General features: G+C 41.3%; 1 protein-coding gene across 4 annotated transcripts in view; it reads left to right on the forward strand.

The window, feature by feature from the left end:
* The first annotated feature begins 12,126 nt into the window (after nucleotides 1-12,126).
* Nucleotides 12,127-22,973, forward strand: part of DST (dystonin) — a 496,498-nt gene continuing 485,651 nt past the window's right edge. For 3 of the 4 annotated variants that reach the window (XM_047102584.1, XM_047102586.1, XM_047102591.1), the window contains exons 1-2: nucleotides 12,127-12,307; nucleotides 12,905-12,939. In XM_047102584.1, the coding sequence (XP_046958540.1) occupies nucleotides 12,127-12,307; nucleotides 12,905-12,939 (216 nt within the window). Of the gene's footprint in view, nucleotides 12,308-12,904; nucleotides 12,967-22,973 lie in introns of all 4 variants that reach the window. The other variant, XM_047102585.1, reaches the window with a different exon arrangement.

Consider the following 22,973-nt stretch of genomic DNA (forward strand, 5'->3'; position numbering starts at 1 on the left):
CCAGAAGTTGGGGAAATAAATTTCCATTGTCTCTGTAAGTTACCCAGTCTCTGGTATTCTGTTATAGCAGCCTGAATGGACTGACACTAGCCATCCACATTAGCTTCATCATCTATACTAGAGTTTCTCTGTTTCTCTTGATCTGGCAAGAGAGCCAGATGCTAAATGATCCAGCTTTTGTCTTACCTGAAGTTAGATAGCTTACTTTCATCTTAATGTGTTTAGGAAGAAGACTTTTATAGCAGAGAGGTATTAGCACAGAAACCAGAGGCTGGGAATGGTGGAAGACAATCTTTACCTCCTCTACAATGTTACTTATCCCTATCAATTGTCTATGAAAAGCTTGTAGCCATGCATGGAGTTATTTGAAAGCCTGCACAAGAAAGTATATGCAAAACTTAAAAGGACTCTGGACAAGGCTTCCTGTGGTTCCAGGGTCTCCAAAATCTCTAGGAAACATCAGTTTTTGTGAGAAGTTGTGGCTATTTTTCTGTTACCATCTTCCCTGCACATCCACCAACCGTTGGTATTTATGTGACTTTTCCCCATTTATCAGAAACAGATGCAGAGTTAAGCATAAAGGAAAGTAAATCAATTAAAAGTTACATTTTAGAATAACTGTAAGTCATGTAAATCATCTTCCATTTCACATTTTTTTGATTAATGCAGAACATTCTATTCATCTTGAAAGTTTGAGGGCAAGATGAGATCATTATGCTTTTTACTTCAAGTAATCATATTCTAGAACATTAAATTTTAGACCAATTTCTAAAATTCACAAAATGTAATAATTCTGATGCAAGAATAAATGTCTATGCATAAAAATCAGGAGTGATTCAACTTTCAAATATTAATTTATCATATCAATTATAACATGAAAGGACAAAGTAATTTCTCTTTGAAATATCTGCCCCATTATACCCTATATTATATCATATATTAATGAAATAACTGGTTAGCATTTACAATGTCTCTATTAATTTTTTACTTTTATGGTCTCAAAAGTTGAGGTCTAAACATAATTAATATGCTGAGTCATATACTTGAGATAATTTACTTAATAAATCACCTTAAGTGGTTTGCCCCCTCATCTGCTACCAATAACTTTCTCATCCTAATATTTTTTCATACCATGTTAAAGCAACATTAAAATTAAAAAAATGATCACCTACATTTCACACTTTTTATTAAGTTATTTCCCTACCTCCTATGTATAGGTCATTAGAAAAATGCATTCATCTGTCTTTACAACTTATAGTATTTTTCTATCAATAAATCCATAGAATGATAAAAAGGGAAGGAAATATAAAGGGCCATGTCATCTCTGTTACTTGTATTGCCAAACCTGGGTGTGGGCAGCCATAGGGCAAGTCAGGACTAGGAAGTTAGTTAAGGGTGGAGAATGCAAGTATTGATCAAAGAAGGAAGCCCAAGGAAATGGAATGGATCTACTCAATCCAGCTAAAGTCTAGAGAGCTATATAAAAGCAAGGAAGGGTAGATGGGTACAGTGAGTTCAAAGTGTGGAAGTCAACTTCAAGGTTCAAGAGTGTCAAAGATTGAGAGGAACAGGAGGCTCAATGGTGGTGGCATTTTGGGATAATGTTGTGAATCCAGGATTCTGAATTCCAGTAGAGAAATTGCTCAAACAGTCAAGGGGGGACAGAACCTCAGGAAGATGTTCATCCTATTCACAGCAAGAGGGGGAAGACTAAACATCCTCCTACCAAAGGATAGAAAGCTGACTGAAATACCTTTTTCTGTGTTTTTTTTTTTTTTTGGTAGAGGTAAAGTCTTGCTACGTATGTCATTTGAGAGAGTTTTCCAGTCTGAATCTCTTCTAAATATATTAGATAATAAAGCAGTGTCACATAAGTGGTCACAAACACAGGACCTGGTATCAATCAAACTGTCTGGATCCATAACCATAGATCCAATACTTACTAACCATGTCACATGTCTGTGCCTGTTTCCCCATCTGTGAAAAGGGGACAATAACAGTATTATGTCTCATAACACCATTATGAGACTGTATGTTAGGTATATTAATAGCATATTTATTAATTTATTAATTTAGTTTAGTTTATTAATAGTAGCATTTTGATTCTTAATTGAAGGAAAAAGACCCAGATCCTCTTCATACAGCTTAGATTACACATATAGTGTGTGTGTGTTTGGTGAGTGGTGGCTTACAAGGGGCAGCAGTGGGGGAGGCATTAAGAAACATAGTTAATTAACTTGGATGCCTATGAACTATATAAGACAAACCACAATCTTACTTAAAAGTATAAAGAAAAATTATTAGACCAATCCCACTCCCTTTTTTAAAGTAGGCTCCACAGCCAATGTGGGGCTTAAACTCAAGACCCAAGAGTCACATGCTCCACCCACTGAGCCAAACAGGTGCCCCTTTTATGAAAGACAGAAAGATGGTCTCTAATAGAGGCCCTTTTCCAAAGTGGGACTCTGCTTGGCCCCCCAAGCCTGTTTAGCTTCCTGGAGGTGCTGGTTTGAATTTACCCAATGATGGGGCAATGAAATGGTAATTTTCAATAAAAGAAGTCTTGCTAGACTGAAGGATAGAGGAAGTACTCTAGGAAAATCCCTCAAAGGGGAGGAGAAGATCTCTTATGTGCTGGGAAACAGCTGATATACTGCTGGAGTATCTGGCTGGCCCTCATTCATCTGAGTTGGGTTAGCCTAAGGACAGTCAGATGAGAGAAAGGGTAGCTTCCCAAACCTAACTGGGAGGAATTCCTTCAGGGGAGGGGCTGCAGTGGGCAGGGAGGCAGTGTAAATGAAAAGCATGCAACAGAAACCATATGGTTTTTGAAGTGCTGGAGAATCATGGCACTTGCTGGCTGTATGATCTTGGTGGAAATTCTGTTCTCTATGCCTCAAAGTCCTTATCTATAAAATACAGATGAGTAGTACCTATCCATTGTTGCTGTGAAGATTAAATGAGTAAATGTATGTAAAGAAACATTTAGCAGAAGTATTAGCTACTTACTAAAACAACTTGGTTGTCCACCCCAGGACAGCCATTCAGTAATGCAAAAGTCCAGGACATGTTGTCTCATGCCCTTTGATTGAGTGAGAGGGACAGATGAATAAGATTGGACCAACCAACTCCCAGGGTGCTGCTGGTGGTGTCTCTTAATCCAGGCACTGAAACCCAGACTTCAACAGCTCACAGAAGGCAGACCACCAGGGGGTCTGGTACACTAACTGCAGTCCTATCGTGTCTTCTCAAGGTGGATTCCTGCCTTGTTTCAAATGGACACAAAAAGCAATTGTGCTTACTTGCAAAGAATAGTGCCTGCTAGACTCAGAGCGGGCTGGGACACTTAAGTAAGTAATGGCATCAGTTCAAAGTCTGTGTGGAACACATAAATGTTGTGTCACTAAACCCTTCACAGTCTAGAGGGTCAGAAGGGAACCTGGAGGAAATAGAACCTGAGAGATCAGAACACCCCTGGAAACTGGGCCTGTCCACTGGAATGAGAAAGTCAAATGATGAAATAACCAGCCTCGTGATGTGGCAGAATGGGATCACAGTGATGAGACATTGGGGCCAAGTGTTCTGAAAATATGGTGATGTTGGGGGGGCAGGGGAGTCAAAGTTCATAAGCATGGCAAATGTGGGAAGCTAGACGTAGGAGTAGATGGAGCTGAGTGCTTGGTATGGACAGGCAGTCTTCTATACCAAATGAAGGATTATCCTTGTTGGATTGAGGGCCCTAGTTACCAAGTTTCCACAGAAGGAAGAATGTTGAAAAGCCTCAAAGATTGTGGGTTGAGGCAGGATTTAGTAAGAGTAATTGCTACATTCACCAGGATGTCTAGGAGTAGTTTCGGGGAGCTGGATACTAAGTCCTTCTGCCTTTCTTTTAAGCCTTAAGACTATGGAGATCCTTGCAGACCCTGAGCTCAGAACTAAATTTTAGGACCAGTGTTTTTGGCTCAGAATAGACTTATCTATCCAAACATCTAGCTATAAATTGGGATACTTAACTGGCCTGAAGACAGCTCAGGAATCAAGTTAGCCCTTCTTTCCATGATAGAGGTCTATGGAAGTGGTCCTAGATAGTTAACCCAGTCTTCCCTTTCAGTGTTAGAACTGGCATCTCAATGAAAATTACCTTAGGGAACTCACTTGCCTCTTTCCTAACCTGTTCAAAGTTGTAAGAGGACAGGAAACTCACAGCAGATCATGTCCAGTTAGTCTCAGGGTGGACAGCATTTGCCTGCATTTGGGAGATGTCCCTGAAATTTTATAGGTTAGAGTTGAGAGTTTCCTCAACTCATCCTAGACTGACAGTGTTTATGACACTTCTCCCAGTCTCAGGGGAGGTACTTAGGTGATGCTAATGTCGATGAAACGAGAGAATCATTTGATACTGCAGAAACGTGGTATCTGTATGGTTCTGATGATTCTCTCTCTCTCCCTCCCTCTCTCTTCCTTCCTCTCTCCCCTCCCTCCCCTTCTTCCCTCCCTTCCTTCCTTTCTCTTTCTATCTCTCATCTCTCTCTCCTCAATAATTCTTTAAGAACCTGATGAAAACTATGGATCATGGTCCCTAAAAGGGACCCACATTTTTATGCATAATTTCAGGACCCTAGAAGTCTGTTTATGAATTCCAGATTAAGAACTCCTGCAGCAGATAGGACCAGCAAGAACAGGCTTTAGTTTCTTGGCTTTCTTCATTGAAATGCAAACTTTACTATATTCTAATATGGTGTGTTTGCTGTTTTGTTTCCCTATTTTACTCCAGAAAGTGTGTCGAGGTTAATCAAGACATTTTAAGATATACTTTTCTTTCTGTTCTAGATCTGTGGGATGTCATTATATTGGGATAATTTCAATAACCTGTGGAATTGTGTGTCACTGAAAACAGTTTTTCTAATCATCAGTTACTCATTAAAATTCTCTGTTCTTCTAGAGTGTATTATGCTACATGAAATAAGTCACTCAGAGAAAGATAAGTATCATATGATTCACGCATATGTGGAATTTAAGAAATGAAACAGATGAACATAGGGGAAGGAAAGGAAAAATAAGATAAAAAGTGAAGGAGGCAAACCGTAAGAGACTCTTAAATACAGAGAACAAACTGAGGGTTGCTGGAGGGGAGGTGGGTGGGGGATGGGCTAAATGGGTGATGGGCATTAAGGAGGGCACTTGTTTGGATGAGCACTGGGTGTTATATGTAAGTGACGAATCATTAAATTCTACTCCTGAAACCAATACTACATTATATGTTAACTAGCTTGGATTTAAATAAAATTTAAAAATAAAAAAAAATGAAAAAAAAAGTTCTCTGTTCTTCTTGGGATATTTGTTACCTCTGCTTAGTGACATTATTCTTTCAGGCTATCAGCATGCTGATGAATTAGCATATAAATCTATTAGCACAAAATATTTAATGCAAAAAGGCTACAAAATATTATTATAAGAAATGGAGGAAATTTAGCTGGAAATGTTGCTATCATTTCATTAAGATAATATGGGATTTTATGCAGAAACATTAGTCAAGATTTTATTCATCTCAAGGCACCTGGGTGGCTCAGTTGGTTAAGTGACCTACTTCGGCTCAGGTCATGATCTCATGGTTCCTGAGTTTGAGCCCTGTGTCAGGCTCTGTGCTGACAGGCTCTGAGCTGTCAGCACAGAGCCTGACAGCTCAGAGCCTGGAGCCTGCTTTAGATTCTGTGTCTCCCTCTCTCTCTCTCTGTCCTTCCCTCACTATCTCTCCCTCCCTCCCCCCCTCCCTTTCTCTCTCTGTCTCAAAAATAAATAACATTTGAAAAGATTTTATCATTGCATATTTACTATGCAACTATAAACCTCCTATCTTTTTTTCTTCTTTTACTTGAGAATGCAGTACAAATGCTTGTAACTTATATGACAAGCCTTACCTTGGAACTCGAAGGCACTAACTTCAGCTTTCAAACTTGCTTTGTAAATTGCCCTTACTTAGAAATGGTGGAAATATTTTACACTCTCTGAATAGTAATGAACAATGCTGCTCAGTGATTTATAACTCTAAGAGCTTTATAATTTGATTTATGAACAGCTCTCAAATTTTCCATTGGCAGTTCATACAACTATGAGTAAATTTTCTGGCCAAATGACTTAGTATTTTGCTGCATGACTAATCCCACACTCAATGTTAGAAACTACATAAATGAATTCTATTTGCTTGTGGATAATAAATGATTACTTTCCAAAAACTGTCTGCAAAGCATTCTAGAGTAGATGAATTCAATTACACTGACATTTTTAAAAAAACTCTCAGACTCCGTAGACTTTTTTTTGAGAAATCTGTAATGTTCACAAAAAATAACTTTCCCCCCATGCCCCAACAGCATTATTCTAGATTCTGTAACCCACAGGACAATAAATCCTAATTAGTCTCTAAAATTCCTAAAATGTCACAAGAACAATTTGGAATGAGTCACTTGAAATATTTTCTCTTACAATGATGCCTGTAAGTTATTTCAAAAGTTTTTATTATGGCAAGATGAGTCCTTTCCCATGTACTGAAAATAATATTGGATATTACTGCAAATAATCATTTTTCCTTCATAAACACAAATTTTAAAAAGACATCCACCCACATGATGGCTCCCTTGGTTCTGGTGGCTAGAAATTGCCTCCAAGATTACATTAGATGATGTAGGTTCTTCTAGATAATGAAGCTCCTTTACCTTTCAACACAAGAACATGTGCTTTGTTGGCACAGGTCTTGGTCTCACTCTGTCATGAAAAGCCATTTGTGAATAAATAGGTGATACAACACATTGCCTCAGATACCTCTCAATTTTCCTTTTATGTCATTTAAATTCTTTTTTTAATTTTAAAGAATGTTTATTTATTTTTGAGAGAGAGAGAGAGAGAGAGAGCACGCACAGGAAGGGGAAGGGCAGAGAGAGAGGGAGACACAGAACCCAAAGCAGGCTCCAGGCTCTGAGGTGTCAGCACAGAGCCCCACATGGGGCTCAGACCCACAAACTGTGAGATTATAACTTGAGCCTAAGTCAGACACTCACTGACTGAGCCACCAAGGCTCTCCTATGCCACTTAAATTCTGAGAGTGAAAAGCTTCACCAGTCCAAACTCAATAAGATCCATTTCTAAAACTTTGTTGCTAGAGCCATTCTTACCTACACTTTTTGTTTCCAAAGGGGTCATATTTTTATGTAGTGTCATTGTGTGATTATCAGTTGGGTAATACACTCACTTCCATTTAAGTTGTAATAAAAGCTTACAGATAACCTGGGCTACATTCCAAGACATTCCTTATCTTTGTCTAAAAAAAAAAAATCACTCTCCTAGTTTGAGTGTTAGTAGTCAGGGATGGTGGGGAGGAGACCATGGGCAGGGAGCCATCCTAACCAGTCAGGGTGAGTGTTAACTGCAGAGTCAAAAGCAGCTGGAGAGCAGAAAGAACCCATGGGGGTGGGGGTGGGGAGAAGACTGCAGGTAAGTTAAAAGAAACAGCTAAACCACACCTGGCCAGAAGAATGCCTTCTTCCCTCCTCTCTTTAACTCTCAATTTCCCCTCCCTCTGTTGGTTCCATTTCTCAGGTTCCCTGGAAACTTGTTTAGGTACCCCTATTCTGACCAAAAAAACAAAACAGAAACCAAACCAAACCAAACAAAACAAAAAACAAACAAAAACCAAAAAACCATTACTCAGGCTTTAATCCAGGTCTCTCTACTTGTCCCTTTTAGATGAATTAACTTTTAGAGTTAGAATTTAAGTTTTAGGGTTAAATTTCTCCAAAGATTGTGGACAGAGGTTCTCTACTGTTTTCACCTCCTACTCCCTCTTCAACATGTTGATGTTTGGTTTTAACCTCTCCCACCCCAATGAATCAGTACTCTGGAAGGTCACCTCATCACCAGTCCTCAGTCCTTGCACACCTTCCCCTCCCATTTGTGCCTCTGTTCTAGTGTGCCACTAAATTGGAACACTTCCTACTCTGGCTTCCGTGGACTTGCCTTCTGCTGTCCTCTGCAGTCCACAAATGAAAGTTGTCTCCAAAGTTCTGGTTCCAAAGTTCTGGTTTCCTAGTTCCTCTTCCTTAGTCTTTTTGTCCATCATGACCTCAACTATAATTCATGTTCATGACTCCCAGTCTGTCTCCGGTTCTGACTTTTCTACCCATGTTTCCGTGGGCTTGTTGTATAATTTTACATGGACATTCTGGTGCCTCTCTCTCAATGGGTCTAAGATTCAGTTTGTCCTCTTTTCCTACAGAATTGTCCTACCACCCTAGCTCAAAGGTTGAGTCATCTTCATTCCTCCCTTTCTCTAAGTTGGTCACCACAAAGCTTAGGGTGGAGCCTCCTTTTCTTCCTGATGCTTCTCCTGACCCATGAATTAGGAATTTGTGCCACAACTTCCCATCTCTTAGAGAAGTACCACAGAGCTTCTATCTTTATTAAAGTCCGTTACTCACTCTTACTTTGGGAGGCAAATGACTCAGTGATGGGTGAAGTTGAGGAGGGCCTTCCAGTTGATATATGAAAGGTCTCCTTCTCACATATGGTCCTGTCTCTTGTTCACTAATGCTGCAAACCTCATGACTGGGAGAGTGTCACACTCTTTTTGGCCTCTGGTCTCCTGGTAAGAAGTAGAATCCTAGTGCCCTAGCGTTGGGAAGGCCTGTAGTTCTTCAGCTGTGACTGGATGGGTGTGCAGAGTTAGGAGAAAAGAAATAAGATATCTCATTTTGGCCTTGAATCTAAGCCATGTTCTTCAATCTGACTTTACTCTGAATAAAGTTAATATTTTTGTTTCCTTTTGGTTCCTCATGTGTGTTCTCAATCCAATTTGGCTGAGAATCCAAAGGGAAGAAGGGCTGCGTGATAGGTCATCTTCTACATTCCTGACACCAAACACTCCTATTTTTATCAACTCATTTGTCTTTTCTTGGGTGACCATGCTAACTCACTATCATAAAAAGTCAAAATATTATATATACTTTTCCATCTTGATTGCTCATTTCTTCATATGAAACATTGACCAAGGACCTTCCTCCTCCATTCCTACCGACAAACCTTAATCTTTTTGTTACTTTGATACAATGTCAATTATTCTTTGTAATGAAAACCTAGCAGAAAGAAAATATATGAATTCTATTAAATTAACTTCCAAAAAGGATTGATTGGCTAATTTAATATTTATTAAATTCCACAATGCATTAGCATTACATAAACACACAGAAAGAAGCAATTAATAACATGCCATTATTTGGAGATGGAAATGATAAATTAGCAACAAATCAGAAAACAATGGAACCTAAATACTAAATTCTATCAATGATCTGGTTTCCTTATTATTAGTATCCTTGAGGTAACTGATGTAAAGAACAGACACAAATGCATCTAAAAAGAAATATCTATAATCCTACTGCACGCAGTTAAAGCATTTGTCTGCCAAGAGAGATAAATGATGTTCTTGTGTATACTTGAAACTTATAAATGGCTGCAGCAAGACACAGGATGATAACAATTGTGCTAAAGTAATAGCTCAGAAAACCATAATTGCTATTTAGTTGCTTTTTGTTGTTAAAAATGCAGAGTTTGGAGCAAATTGGTTACTATGCTGTGTTTGTGGTCTTAGACATGTTTCAAGGATATTTAGACCATTTTAGCTCACTCACAAATTTTAGTCAGTGAGAAGTATCAAAGTAAAACTGACCTTTCTAAATTCTATTAGTCATTTCTCCCAATGTTTGCAAAAGGTTAGTTCATTTTTGTTGTTGTTTTAAATTACTCTACCGGGCCACTGGGAGTCAATGCAGTACAGAATTCTTCCTTTCCTGATGTGCCACACATTGTGGACAGTCTTCAATACTTCTGCACAATGGACAGGAGTACAATCTCTCACTGCAGTGGGCTGCGGTATCAGGAGACCTTTGAGCAATGTGAACATGAGGCTATCCTACCTGTCAGACCGCGAGTGCCGGGGGCCTCTGAAGCCTATCCTCCTGACTTGTAGTATATAGCCTATTCTCTGACGTTCAACATTCCCATATACAGCATCTTATACAGCATCTGCAAGCAAGGTCCTTGCATCTTCAAACCCAAAAGACCGAATGTGATACAACATGTCAACAACTTGACTGTTTATTTTGTTTTAGGAAACATGTTGTACATAAGAACATTTAATCCGTGGTTTCCCACGTTTATGAATCTGGCATTTAGGAAATGCATTAGCCAATGCCTTTTGGAATTTCCTTTAATGCTTACACATGGTAACGTGTTCTAGGCCTTAAGAACATCAATGGTTAAGCTTTTATGCAGAGTTGCACTGTTGATTTTGTATAGTTAGAAAACAATACTGATTTTAAATTCCTACACGCAAATAAAACTTAAGTATTGTCATCTATTGTTTGAATGCTTTTCAGAATTTTACAAATTACTTTTCTATGACAATTTCTTCAGTGTCTCAAATGTTCCAAAGTAAGAGTCCACCTTTGTAGTTATTAGAAACTCCACAAATGCAGTAATATGTTACTTTATGTCACTATAATTGCAGTTGCCTTATGCGGGTAAATAAAACAAGTTAAAAACAGCCCCCCACAGGAAACGCCTGCATTGCCTAGGGTGCAGCTTAACGCGGTATAGCGAGCGCTGGGCCTGCCAAGGCCAACCGATGCCGCAGACTGCAGCCGCAGCGGCGTCCGGGCCAGGTGGCGGTGGCTGTCCGCAGAAAGGCACACTGCAGCGCTCCCGCCACACCTTCTGCGTTGGCATTGCACCAGCGACCACTGTAAAATCTCCCGGCATCAACAATATACTTTTTGCTGGTTATGAAGAAAGGGGAGGGGGCCGGAGGGAATGTGTTCATTTTGAGTGTGACAGATCATTATTTCCTCACACTCCCTGAAATATTTCTCCTCAAAATATTTACAAGCCAATCTCCAACTTCCTTTATCTGCCAGGTCCCTAAATCTTAAATTGCCTCTCTCTCCAAACGCACTAGATGAGTCAGGGCTTGACGGTAAATGCATGGAAGTGCCCGTTTCTCGGCTCCGAAATAGCACCTAGATTGGGGGTGTCACAGTTCACGTCTGCAGACCGGAGCGTTCTACCGGGGAGCGCTCCCACTTTAGAGAGGCTTGGAGAGGGTGGGCCTCCCGTTCTTGGAAAACCCCAATTCCCAGGGAAGGCCCTTCCCGGCATTCACGCTTCAGCGTGCGAGGAACCCCCCGCAAGCAATAGCTCACCCGGCTGCATCCTCCAAAGCCCCAACCTCGGGGCGGGGCGCGGGGAGGTGGGAGGTGGGGGTAGCACCGCCTGCAGGCTCCCGCCAGCGCCTCACGGTTTTCCCCCTGGCTCCTTGGCGCCCCCTGTCGCCGGGCTCCCCAGCAGTTCGGCCCAGGGAGGCTGGATAGGTGGAAGCCCCGGTGTCGGGGAGCGGAGAGGCGCGCGATCTGTGCACCCGCGGACCGCGCGGACTGGCGGGCGGCCCCGCGGGAGGGCGCTGGGCGCTCAGGCCCGGGCGCAGCCCGCGGCCGCCGCCGAAGCCGCCGCAGCCATGTCCGCGCGCCCGCGTTGCCGCAGCCCGGCCGTGATGTCATCAGGCGAGCCCCCGCCGCGGCGCCCCATTCCCGCCCCCCGCGGGCCGCCGCCGCCGCCGCCGCCGCCGCAGCCCGGGCGCCGAGTCCCCGCCCCGACCCACGTGCGCCCGGCTTGTGGGATGCCGAGGCCGGCGGCGGCCGCAAGACGATGCGCGGGACCCGGGTGGCCGCGGCGGCAGTGCTGCTCCTCCCAGCCCGCCGCGTCCCTGGCGGGGCTGCGCCCGGGGGCTGCGCACGGACGGGGGCGGGGGCGCCTGGGGAGAGAGGGGGGAGGCTCCCCGCCGCCAAGTCCCTGCCTCGTCGCCGTCTGCTGAGTCATGGCAAGCGCTCCCCGCAGCCCTGGATCACTCGCATAGCGCGGCTGGCGCGGGGTGCGCAGCCATTGGGCTGGGCGCGGGGCCGCGAGCGCCGGGCATGACGCGCTGAGCCGCGCTCGCCCGTGCCCGCCGCTCCGTGGTGCGCCCGGCGCGGGTGCCTGTGCCGCCGCCCTCCAGCCCCGCCGCCGAGCCGCCCCCGCCTCGCCCGCACCATGATCGCCGCGGCTTTCCTCGTCTTGCTGAGACCCTACAGCATCCAATGTGCCCTCTTCCTCTTGTTGCTTCTGCTGGGCACCATCGCCACCATCGTCTTCTTCTGCTGCTGGCACCGCAGGCTCCAGAAAGGGAGGCATCCGATGAAATCGGTCTTTTCGGGTCGTTCAAGGAGCCGAGGTAAGACACGCCGCGACGGCTTTCTTTCGGGCTAGGAGGAACATTTAAGCCGATTTGGAGAGTGAAGCGGGGTTCTCTCTCCCTTCAGCGCTGCGGTCCCTACCCCCATCGCTGCCCACTTCGCAAGCTGAGTACGTTTATGTATATAACGTTCTTTGCTTGCCCTTTTTGCCCTCACCGCCTTCCTCCGGTCTCTGTTGGGATACCCACGGTGATGCCCAGAGCTGGGAGGGGAGGAGGCACCGACGCCAGTTCTTAGCGGCAGTTTGCTAGAGCCCTAAGGGTAATTGGAGCGGAATCCGGGGCTGCGGCAGCCTCCCTCCACCCATCCATCGCTGGAGCTTAGGGGTAAGAAAGTAAGGCACGGAGAGTTCGGGGCTCCCCAACTCTCCCAGAACTTTCCCTGAAACTTCTCGCGGAGAACTCACCTAGAGATCGATGGCCTAGTAACCTCCCCGCCCTGTAGTATGTCCCCACTGAATTTAAGGCGTCCGGGATGTGTCTTCCCGACCCTTGTCCCTCAGGTAAGTCCTTAGTAACTCGGCAGGTGAAGAGCAAGGAGTTAAATGAAGTCTCGTTTTTCTCTTTTCTCCCCAGATGCTGTTATGAGATCCCACCACTTTCGTTCTGAGGTAATTTATTTAGCGCGCACGCTCAAGGTCAGAAGAAGTTCTCTTTCCTGAGTACCAATATTAATCATATGCGTGTTAAGAAACCAGCAGGGCATTGAATGGCGAGCATGCTGCCCCCAAGCCTAAAGTGACGTTTCTTTTTAAGCGATTCCCCACCGTTGGTGCCCGCCGAACCGGCGGTGTTAGCGGATTTCTTGTGTGGTGGAGCCACTGTACCGGAGGGAGAAAGACGGCCCTTAAAAGCGCTACAGACCTTAGGAAACTTCGCCACGGGGTGGATCTCAGTTTCGTTTACAATATGTAATTTGCGGGTGGAAGCTGTCTGGGTGCTGTGAGCTGGCTGTGGTGGTTCCCTTGGAGAGCCAACGACAGAGGGGAGCTCTTAGGAGGTTGGTGCAGAGCAATTTGATCCATATGCATTTCATTTTAGTCTTTCCAGTGTACATTCTTACTCACTCATAAAGCTGCCCATGTTTTATTCGGGCCATCTGATGCTTTTTGCAAAGGACGGTGGTTGTGATCCGGCCTTATCTGATCCCGTGCGCTGGTCTTTGCTCTCCGAATGCGGACCATCCCTACGTGAGCAGGTGATGTGGGTGCAGTGATTAGGTGGGGCTGTTATAGGACCAGCCCCACTGAAGGTAGGACAAAACGAAAAGCACAAGCTCTCCCAGGCCCAGCATTCCTTTATGAATTTCCAGGCCAACCCCCTACTTAGTGTGAGACAATTTTCCCTCTTTTTAGGAGAGTTTCACACAGCCAGGCTTGGAGGTTACTAGTAACGATGCTTGCTCTGGTTTACTCATTTTAGCAAAGACTTGGTAGTTAGACACCCTCCATTTACTTGCTATTTACCTGAGACGTTATTTCACATTTCGTTTCACTAGTTAATCAGATGTTTTATTGCACCATAGATGTTTTCTTGGACTCTGGTTGCTTGAAAGCTTTAATTGAATTATTACAACATCACTATAATGTTGCACAGTGAGTAATCCCACTGCACGTAGCCCTGGAGGGTGGGTGAGAACTCTCTTCTCAATTTAGGATACTTAAGAGAATAAATTAACCAGTCAGATAATCAAGAGGTTCCATTTCTGTCTTTTCACTAACTAGCTGTGTGGTTCTGGAAAACTCTCTTAACTTCTCAGCATCTCAGTTTCCCTATCTGTAAAATAGTACCTTGCAGGGTTACAGTGGGAGGGGAAATTTACAAGTAATTATGTTAAAAAAAAAAAAAACCAAAAAACAACCCACTTAGCTCATAGTAAATATTCAGTAACGGGTAGCTACCATTACAGGTTATAAAATTGAATTTAAAAATGTGTAAAAATAAAAATCTTTGCACAATTTAAATGAAGTCTTAATTCAACTAATTAATTCAAACTTAAAGGAAACAACATAAACTCTGTTATGAAGCAACATTTTTGAATATCTGCTTAATTAAATAGAATAACTCATTTAGATGTGACAAAAATAAATAATGGTCAGGGTGCAAACATCAAAATTTAGGATTTTTATTTTAAGAAGAGATTACCAGCTCCATACAAGTAAGTGATAGAACCACAATAATCCTGTTATGAATTACTTTATTTACCATTAGGCATTTTAGCTAAAACACAAATGAAAAAATGCTATGGGACTATGTCTTGTTTAGTTATCTCTCAGTTAAGCATTTATCCTGTGCTTGCATTTGGTTAGGAAAGCTGGGGACAGTTGTTTAATGCTTTAACTCATTTCACACAATTCCTAATCCAATTTGACATCTTGTCTATACTTCATATTTGCCTAATCTGCCAGCATATGAACTCTTTGAGGACATGAACCATGTCTCTCCTTTCAGGGCTGTATCCCCACTGCCTGGTATATAGTGGGTTCTTAATAAATATTTATTGAATGAATAAAAAAATTTCTCAGTGTGTGCCAGTTCTCATAAATTGGCAAATAGAACCCAGAGTTGGGCAGAAAAAAAAAATGCACATTCTCAGGATATTGCTTGGAATTCAATATTTGCTGAATCTCTTTCCAGCTTTTAAAATTGCCCTGGAGTTTGTATTAAAAATGTAAGTCACTAATTATAACAAAATGAATTTGGTTAGAATGTTTTTTTCTCAGGAAATTAAATACAGTATTAGCTTAATTTGTTGATGGGCTATCTGTGTGTCTTTCTGTACCAAGTTTCTTTGGTAAACTACTCAAAGAAAGTTATGTGAACATCCCAAGTGCATAAGAGTGCCACATTTTTTCACTGTTTTATGCTTACCACAAATAAAACATTTTCCTTTAAGGAAAACATTGGGAATTATTTTTTTTTTTTACTCCCTTTTTATCAAAATGCCATTTCTTGCAGGATTTTCTCCTGGAGAAATACCTCTGAATTTTTTGGATTCCAGCTTTTCAAAAAATTAGAATTTGAGTAGCATAATGGATATTCTTGTTGCTTTTTAGCAGTAGCTGCTGCAAAATATTTCTCAAAGAAAATGTTTTGAGTTTTTGACCAGTCATAATCATACTGAACTAAGAACTTAGTGCCTTCTTCATTCCAATCTCAGTAAGTAGATAATTCACTTTCAGCATTTCCATTGTGGTCAAATAAGGAAAATGAGTTTAGGATATGCTGACTCATTTGGAAATGTGAAAGAGCTTTGGGAAAGCCCTTGAACATGTGAAGAAGTTTGTTAGCCCTGTGCTGCTTTGCTTGGCAGAGGTTATTGCTTCTGCTACCTACATGCTCAGGAAGGAGTCCAACTGGACAGGAAATTTTAGGATGTTCCTTCCCAGATAGTCATACTTGTCCAGAGGGGAAAACCATGGCATCAAGACCCACTTTGCTTTGTGAAGAAAGTCACATGCCTCACCCGAGGAGCTCCAGCTTTGTTTTTCTCACAAAGTATATAATAAACAAATTTCTTCAACATGAAGTTAATTTCTTCCTCATGAAGCTACAACTAAATAACATAGGTGTTTATAAGATGTTTTGGAAGTGTAACCATCTACCAACACTTGCAAATTCATCTTTACTGCCTTAATAGTCCTCTAAATTTTTCTTAAATGTTTATTTATTTTTGAGAGAGAGAGAGAGAGAGAGAGAGAGAGAGCTCAAGTGGAGAAGGGACAGAGAGAGGGGGACAGAGGATCTGAAGCAGGCTCTGTGCTGATAGCAGTGAACCTGATGTGGGGCTTGAACTGATGAACTAGAAGATCATGACCTCAGCTGAAGTCAGATGCTCAACTGACTGAGGCATCCAGATGCCCCAACAGTCCTCTAAATTTTAACAATAGTATATGAAAATGTGAAATTATTAAACCAGCCAGCAAGGTCTGAACACTATAACTCCAACTTACCGACAGATATAAAGACCCAATAAGATAGATAGAAATGTGTGTTTTATGTCTGAATATAAAGAACTTGTGTAGTTTTTGTTTTCATAGCAAATGAAGAGAAGTGATTTCACATTGAAGTAGGACACAGTTTAGAAACCCAAGTATTCAATCTGAACATCTAAGAAGTGTACTTTTCCTGAGGATTTATAATGTTTTATGCTGTGACTTTACACAATGGTTAACTGTTACACTGGATTCCGGTGGTAAAAATCAGGCAGTGACAATCCTGATTTTAAGGAAATTTCAGAAAGTGATACGGGTAATTGAGGTACCATGAGATTTCAAGAAAGAGCCTTGGGAGTACTTCAATAGGATGAAGACAATTATAATGCCCTTTGAGAATACCCGGAGTGAACAGTGGTAAATGATCCCTATTCATCAGCTCAGTGGAATAAGGGGAGCCTTGTTTCATATAAGGAAGGGGACGAGTGTGTTGTGTGTCTATCAGGATTTGAGTAAATATCTTCACTTCCCGTTTCAGGTTAAGGAACCAAAAGAGTTAACTCAAGCTAAGCAGTTCTCAAAGAGTCACATAGCAAGATAAGTACTGAGTAAGACAAGAACTCCCTGGCTACATTTTGTCTGCCCTATGGTGTTTAACTGTGTCACTCATAGCTCAGAGAATAATATGCTCAACATTCTCAATGAAAGAGACAAGCTAAATTGAGTGAATTTCTTACAAAGCTGAATTAGGTAAATCCTTTAGACTTCCAATGATTATCCAAGTTATCGTAGATGAAAGGATAGTCCACACAAACTCTCTTGGCCTCATTATGTTCTCAGAGTGTTCCTTTAACAAACTGTGCAAGAATAGTCAGCAAAATAACCATATTTCATAGCTTCTCGTTAAACTTGTGTATTTCATTGAGAATTACCCAATTTAGTGAATTAGAGAAAGTGATAGTTTATTATTTAGCTCTCTTTTAAATTGGATTATCTTTATAAATAAATTCTTTGCTTAGAATTAAATTCTAGGTCTAAATTAATTTATACTAATTAAATCAGTCATAAATTGAAGTCTACACATGATATGGTATTAATTTAGCTTCACTCAGTTATTTTCAAAATAAATACATTTACATTTTTGTTCTGTACCAAGGGTGACGTTAGATAGTAGGGCTAACCGAAGGTCTGAGGTATAGCCCTGTCCTTGACGATTGCTTCTAGGTCATTTCCAATATCAGTGCTGAAATTGTATAGTTGCTGGTTTCTTCTGTTACGGTAACTGAACTGCTGTGCTGTTTCCAACTATGAATCACAAATGTGGCAAGAGCATCAAAGGCTAGGGTGTACAAGTACAGCCAATACATTTGTAAAAAAAGACAAATTCACCCTGTTCACAGAGCTTTATTATGCCAGAGTCACCACTACCATATAATTTACCCTTATATTAGCTACATGGCAACCAAACAGAATGCTAAAAGAAAAAAAAAGGAGAAAGAATAGAAACCCATTTTTTCCCCCTTGCAATCCAAGCCAGTTAAATGCATCTAGATAAAAGTTGTAACAAAAGCTTTTCCAGAGAAGTTTGAATCTTTGTCTAATCTTAAGGCTCAAGAGTGACTCTTTTTTGAGATTTGGATTACAAAATAGAACTAGGCTAACAACAAGTATTGGTTTAAAGAAAGGAAGGTAAGCGTAGAGTTTAAAATCCTGATTTGGGGTTCCAGCTGTGCCACTAACTGGGTGATCTTGGTCAAGTCTCTTAGTATCTCTGAGACTTAGACTTGGTGTTCACTGGTAACATGAAGATGATATCTGAAGCTCCTCCAGAAGTAATAGGCCATGTTTCTGCTATGTGCAAAGCATCATGCTAAAAAGGCATCATGTAAAACATGATTCCTGCCTTCTAGGAGATTAAGGCAGATGAAGATAAAGATATAATTAACAAAAATACCAAGGAACAAATTATGTATAGAAAAGGAATGGTTGGAATCGTCCTGGTGAAATGACTGCTTCTAGCTAGGGTGATCAGAAAGGCCTTGCAGGAGGCGGTGATATTTACACTGAAGCATTCAGGTTGGGTAGTATCTGGCAAGACAGAGAGAAAATGAGAGCAATCCCCCAGCAGAACACGTGAGGATAGGCAAAGATTTAGGAAGGCATGTGCCTCTTTTCAGAGCTCAGAATATGCTAATATGATTAGAAAAAAGGGTTCCTGAGATTGCAAAAAGAAGTGTAGAGGTAGAAATATAAGTGGATGCCAGCTACAATAACAATATTTTTTGCATATTACTTGACAGTTAGCAAAGGACTTTGACATGACATTATTTTGTTTGAACACTTTAGGAAGGCACCTGCTATGAGCCCTCTCAAGAGAAGCAAAAAAATCACTTTTTGATTTCTTTCCCAGCAACTATAGCAAAACAGCCCTATCACTGTTTTTTTGTTTTTTTGTTTTTGTATGCTCAGTCCATGTCCACTGCTGCAGAGGGCCTGGGAAAATGAGTGGGTATGGGCTTTTCTGGTCACCCAGAAGCTGCACTTTTGCAGGATAAACGTTTTTCAGGTCCAGTGCTCAAGTATCACTGGGTTGTATCTTAACTGCAGATACCATATGTCCGGGAATTTGTGACATCCTGCTCATGTGTTCAGTGTGGTCATTACAAATCCTAATGCCAAGTATAATAAACTTGCAGGTAATTTGTTATGTACAAGCCCATTTTGAACAGCTTTTGAAATATATTACAGTTTTTTAAAGTATTCGAAATATGTCTCTGCTTTTAAACTTCTTCCTTGCAAATATGTCTCCCATAGGAATTATTCTAAGTGTTTATGTCCTCCTTAAATCCTCAAGCTTACTCCTTCACCCTCAGCCTGTGACTTTTGTCTCCTCCTAACTCACAGAGAATATCAGTGCCATCAAGCAATAAACTTTTTGGCTCCTACAAACAAAGTATATCTTAAACTTTCCTCCTAGTCCGATAGACAACCCATCTGTCCTCCTTTCTAGTATTTCATGCTTATGTGGTGAGTTCCTTTTCTTCCTAGCTCTTGGGGGATGTTGGTCCATGAATCATCCCCTCCTCTGTTAACTTCTTTTGCTTCCCCTTTGTAGGCTCCTTTCCTTAACACATAAGGATCATTTGTACTGCCTTTTTTGTTTTTAAGTTTATTTATTTATTTTGAGGGAGAGAGAGAGCATGAGCGAGGGTGGGGGGGAGGACAGAGAGAGAGAGAGAGAGAGATCATCCCAAGCAGGCTTCATGCTCGGCACGAGGGAGTCCGGCACTGGGCTTGATCTCATGAACCATGAGGTCATGACCTGAGCTGAAATCAAGAGGCAGTCACTTAAGTGACTGAGCCACCCAGGAGCCCCTGTGTTGCCTTTTGAAAACAATACAAACCTCCCTATACCACCAGCTCTTCTCTTGGCAAGAAACATTTCCTGAAAAAGATTCTTTGTCACCTTCTGTTCCTCAACTCTCATTTATTCCTCAACTTTGTGTAATCTGGCTTCTGCCACTGCTACTAAAAATCACTTACTCTTGGGGCACCTGCGTAGTTCAGTTGGTTAAGCATCTGACTCTTGATTTTGGCTCAGGTCATAATCTCACGGTCATGATATCACAGTCACGAGAGAGAGCCCCTGCATTGGGCTCTGTGTGCTGAGCATGGAGCCTGCTTGGGATTCTCTCTCTACTTCTCTCTCTGCCCTTCCCCTGCTCATGCTCTCTTTCTCCCTCAAAATAAATAAATAATAATAAAATAATAATAAAAAAATAAATAAACAAAAAATATCACTCATTGTTAGCTCATCAATGATTTCCAAATTGTTAAATATTTCAGCCAGTGGGTTTTAGTGTATCTGCAAGGTTATGCGACCATCACACAGTTTACTTTTAGAACACTTTTATTACCATCAGAAGAAACTCCATACCTGTAAGCAGTCACTCCCCACTCCCCCTTCCTAGTTCCATCCCCCAGCCCTAAGCCACAACTAACCTACTTTTTTATCTTAATAGATGTGTGGGGCCTTAGTTTTGCCTGCCCTATTCAAACTCTCCTTGCAGGATCTAGCCATACTTACTGTTCTAGTTTACTTACATATAATGGTTACTCTGAAATCTGTACCTCAAATTCAGACTTCACTCTTGACCTCCAGATACAGACAGTCAACGACTCTTCCCTCATTTTCACGTGGAGATACCATAGGTATCTCAAACTGAACAGTGAACTCAGCAGTCCCAAACCCTAACTGCCACTGTTTTGAAGAGTGGCACTACCCTCACCCCTACCCTCTGCAGCTGCTCAAACTAGAAATCTGGAAGATATGACAGATCCCTTCCTGTCTATCCTGTCCTCTTTTAAATCTCTCTGGAGTCCATGCCTCCTTTACTACATCCACTATGGTTACCTTAGTTCAGGCCCTATAATAAGCCTCCAGAGCAGCCTCCCTGCCTCCTCATCCCCAGTCCATACACACTAATTTAATAAGGATCATTCTCAAATACAAATTCTTAAATTTTTTTTTAGTCAGGGAGACAATCTTATTCAAGTAATCCCAACATAAAAATGGATTATTAATAAACAGGAATTTGTATTCTCTCATAGCAAGAAGTCTGGAGATGCTGCAGCCTTTGCTTGAGCTTCATGGTTGCAGGATGGCTAGCATGGCTCCAGACATCATGGCCAAATTCAAGGAAGGGAGAGGAAGGGACAGGAAGGATGTTCATCAGGATCAAAATTTTTGCCAGAAGCCTTTCACATTAAGTTTTTTCTTACACTTCACAGGTCAGAACTGCGTCAGAGTCCATCTGAAAGGAAAGCTTGGGATATGAGCTTTTATTTTTCCTAGTTTCTGTAGTAGAGGTAGTCAAGGGAGGAAGGTTGGATAAGCCATATTCCTCTTCTATTTAATATCTTTCAGTGGCTTCCCACTTCCTTCAAGGTAATTCAACTTTTTTTTAGGTTTATTTTTTATTTTTAAGTAATCTCTGCACCCAGTGTGGCTCTTGAGCTTACAGTCCTGAGATCAAGAGTTGCATATTCCACAGACTGAGCCAGCTAGGAGCCCCAAGTTCGACTTTCTTTATTTCTTTTTTTTTTTAATTGTTATTTATTTTTGACACACACACACACACACACACACACACACGCACACACACACAATCTGAAGCAGTCTCCAGGCTCCACACTGTCAGCACAGAGCCCAACATGGGGCTCGAACTCATGAACTGTGAGATCGTGACCTGAGCTGAAATCAGATGGTTAACTGACTGAGCCACCCAGGTGCCTCCCAAGTTCAACTTTCTTAATATAACATCAAAATGATCCCTATACTGATGTCCTTGTGATAGTTCTATTCTAACCATTTGTCTACAGTTACAATTCTTGAAACAGACCATGACCTTTTAGGATTATTGTTTTTGTCCATATTATTTCCAGCTGAGAAAGCCTCTCTTTCTCTTCCATTCCTCTCATTGCCCACTCACTGCCAATAAAAACAAAAATACTCAGGCACGAAAGGCTAACTTCTGGCTTTCCTTAAAAATTTAGTTCATAAGTCATTGCTTTGAGAAACTTTCCTAGCTCCCTCTTCATAATAGTAATTGAGGTTTTTTGTTTGTCTCTTCTGCAAGATTTTGAGTATCTTGAGGGTAGTGTTAAGTCCCTAGTTCTTAGCTAACTGTCTGGCACAGACTAAAGCTCAGTAAATGTTTGCTAAATGATTGAATATTTGATGTTTTCTAAAGTCAGTTTAACTCTCAATTTTCATGGATTCTGTAACTTTCCAAATATTCCTGTATTTGGAATATTTGGAATATTTCCAAATATTCTTGTATTTCCAAATATTCATTTTACTTAAAGAGAAATATATGGTTTTCATTTTTTTAAATGATTTTCATTTTTTATTTCAGATAGTTATGCCTTAGTTAACATCGTGTGTTTACTTTGAAAATACAGATTCAGGCACTTTTAAAAATGAATTGAAAATATTCCCTGACATTTTTGTTTGTTATTGAAGGGATTTGCATACTTTGATGTGGGAGTTTTGAGCAAAAATTTTAATATTTAATGTTTTTACTCCAATTTATAGAATGAAAAGTCAATGTAAGTATATTCTGAATTGTCTTGTAATCAATATACCTTATCACCAGTATTGTCACTCAGTTCCAGTGCCAGAATTTTATGTTTTGTTTATAATCACATTGGTGTCAAGTGGTATTTTTTTTTTAACATTTATTTATTTTCAAGAGACACAGAGCATGAGTGGGGAAGAGGCAGAGAGAGAGGGAGACACAGAATCCAAAGCAGGCTCCAGGCTCTGAGCTGTCAGCACAGAGCCCAACACGGGGCTCGAACCCACGAACTGTGAGATCATGACCTGAGCTGAAGTCGGCTGCCCAACCGACTGAGCCACCCAGGTACCCCTCAGGTGGTATTGTTTTAACTGTCATGATCTTAAGGGAAAAGATTAGGGCAGTTTTAATGTGTAATTTATGCGTTCATGCCACATGAGGACCAAATGTGGTTTGGTAATCTCTGCTCAACTAGTTTTGAGAAATGTGGTGCTAAATTTGAATAAAGAGCATCAGATCAGAAATACCAAATATATAATACTATTTCATTTCTCTTAATTTCTTTGAAATACATTGTTTAGAGCATGAATTGTAACATTGTATTGGGGGATGTATGATGTATATATAGAG

Source organism: Lynx rufus, unplaced genomic scaffold (assembly GCF_022079265.1).
Source record: "Lynx rufus isolate CCGP_SWC_20201006 ecotype Redwood Valley unplaced genomic scaffold, mLynRuf1.p SCAF_6, whole genome shotgun sequence".
NCBI classification, from domain to species: Eukaryota; Metazoa; Chordata; class Mammalia; order Carnivora; family Felidae; genus Lynx; species Lynx rufus.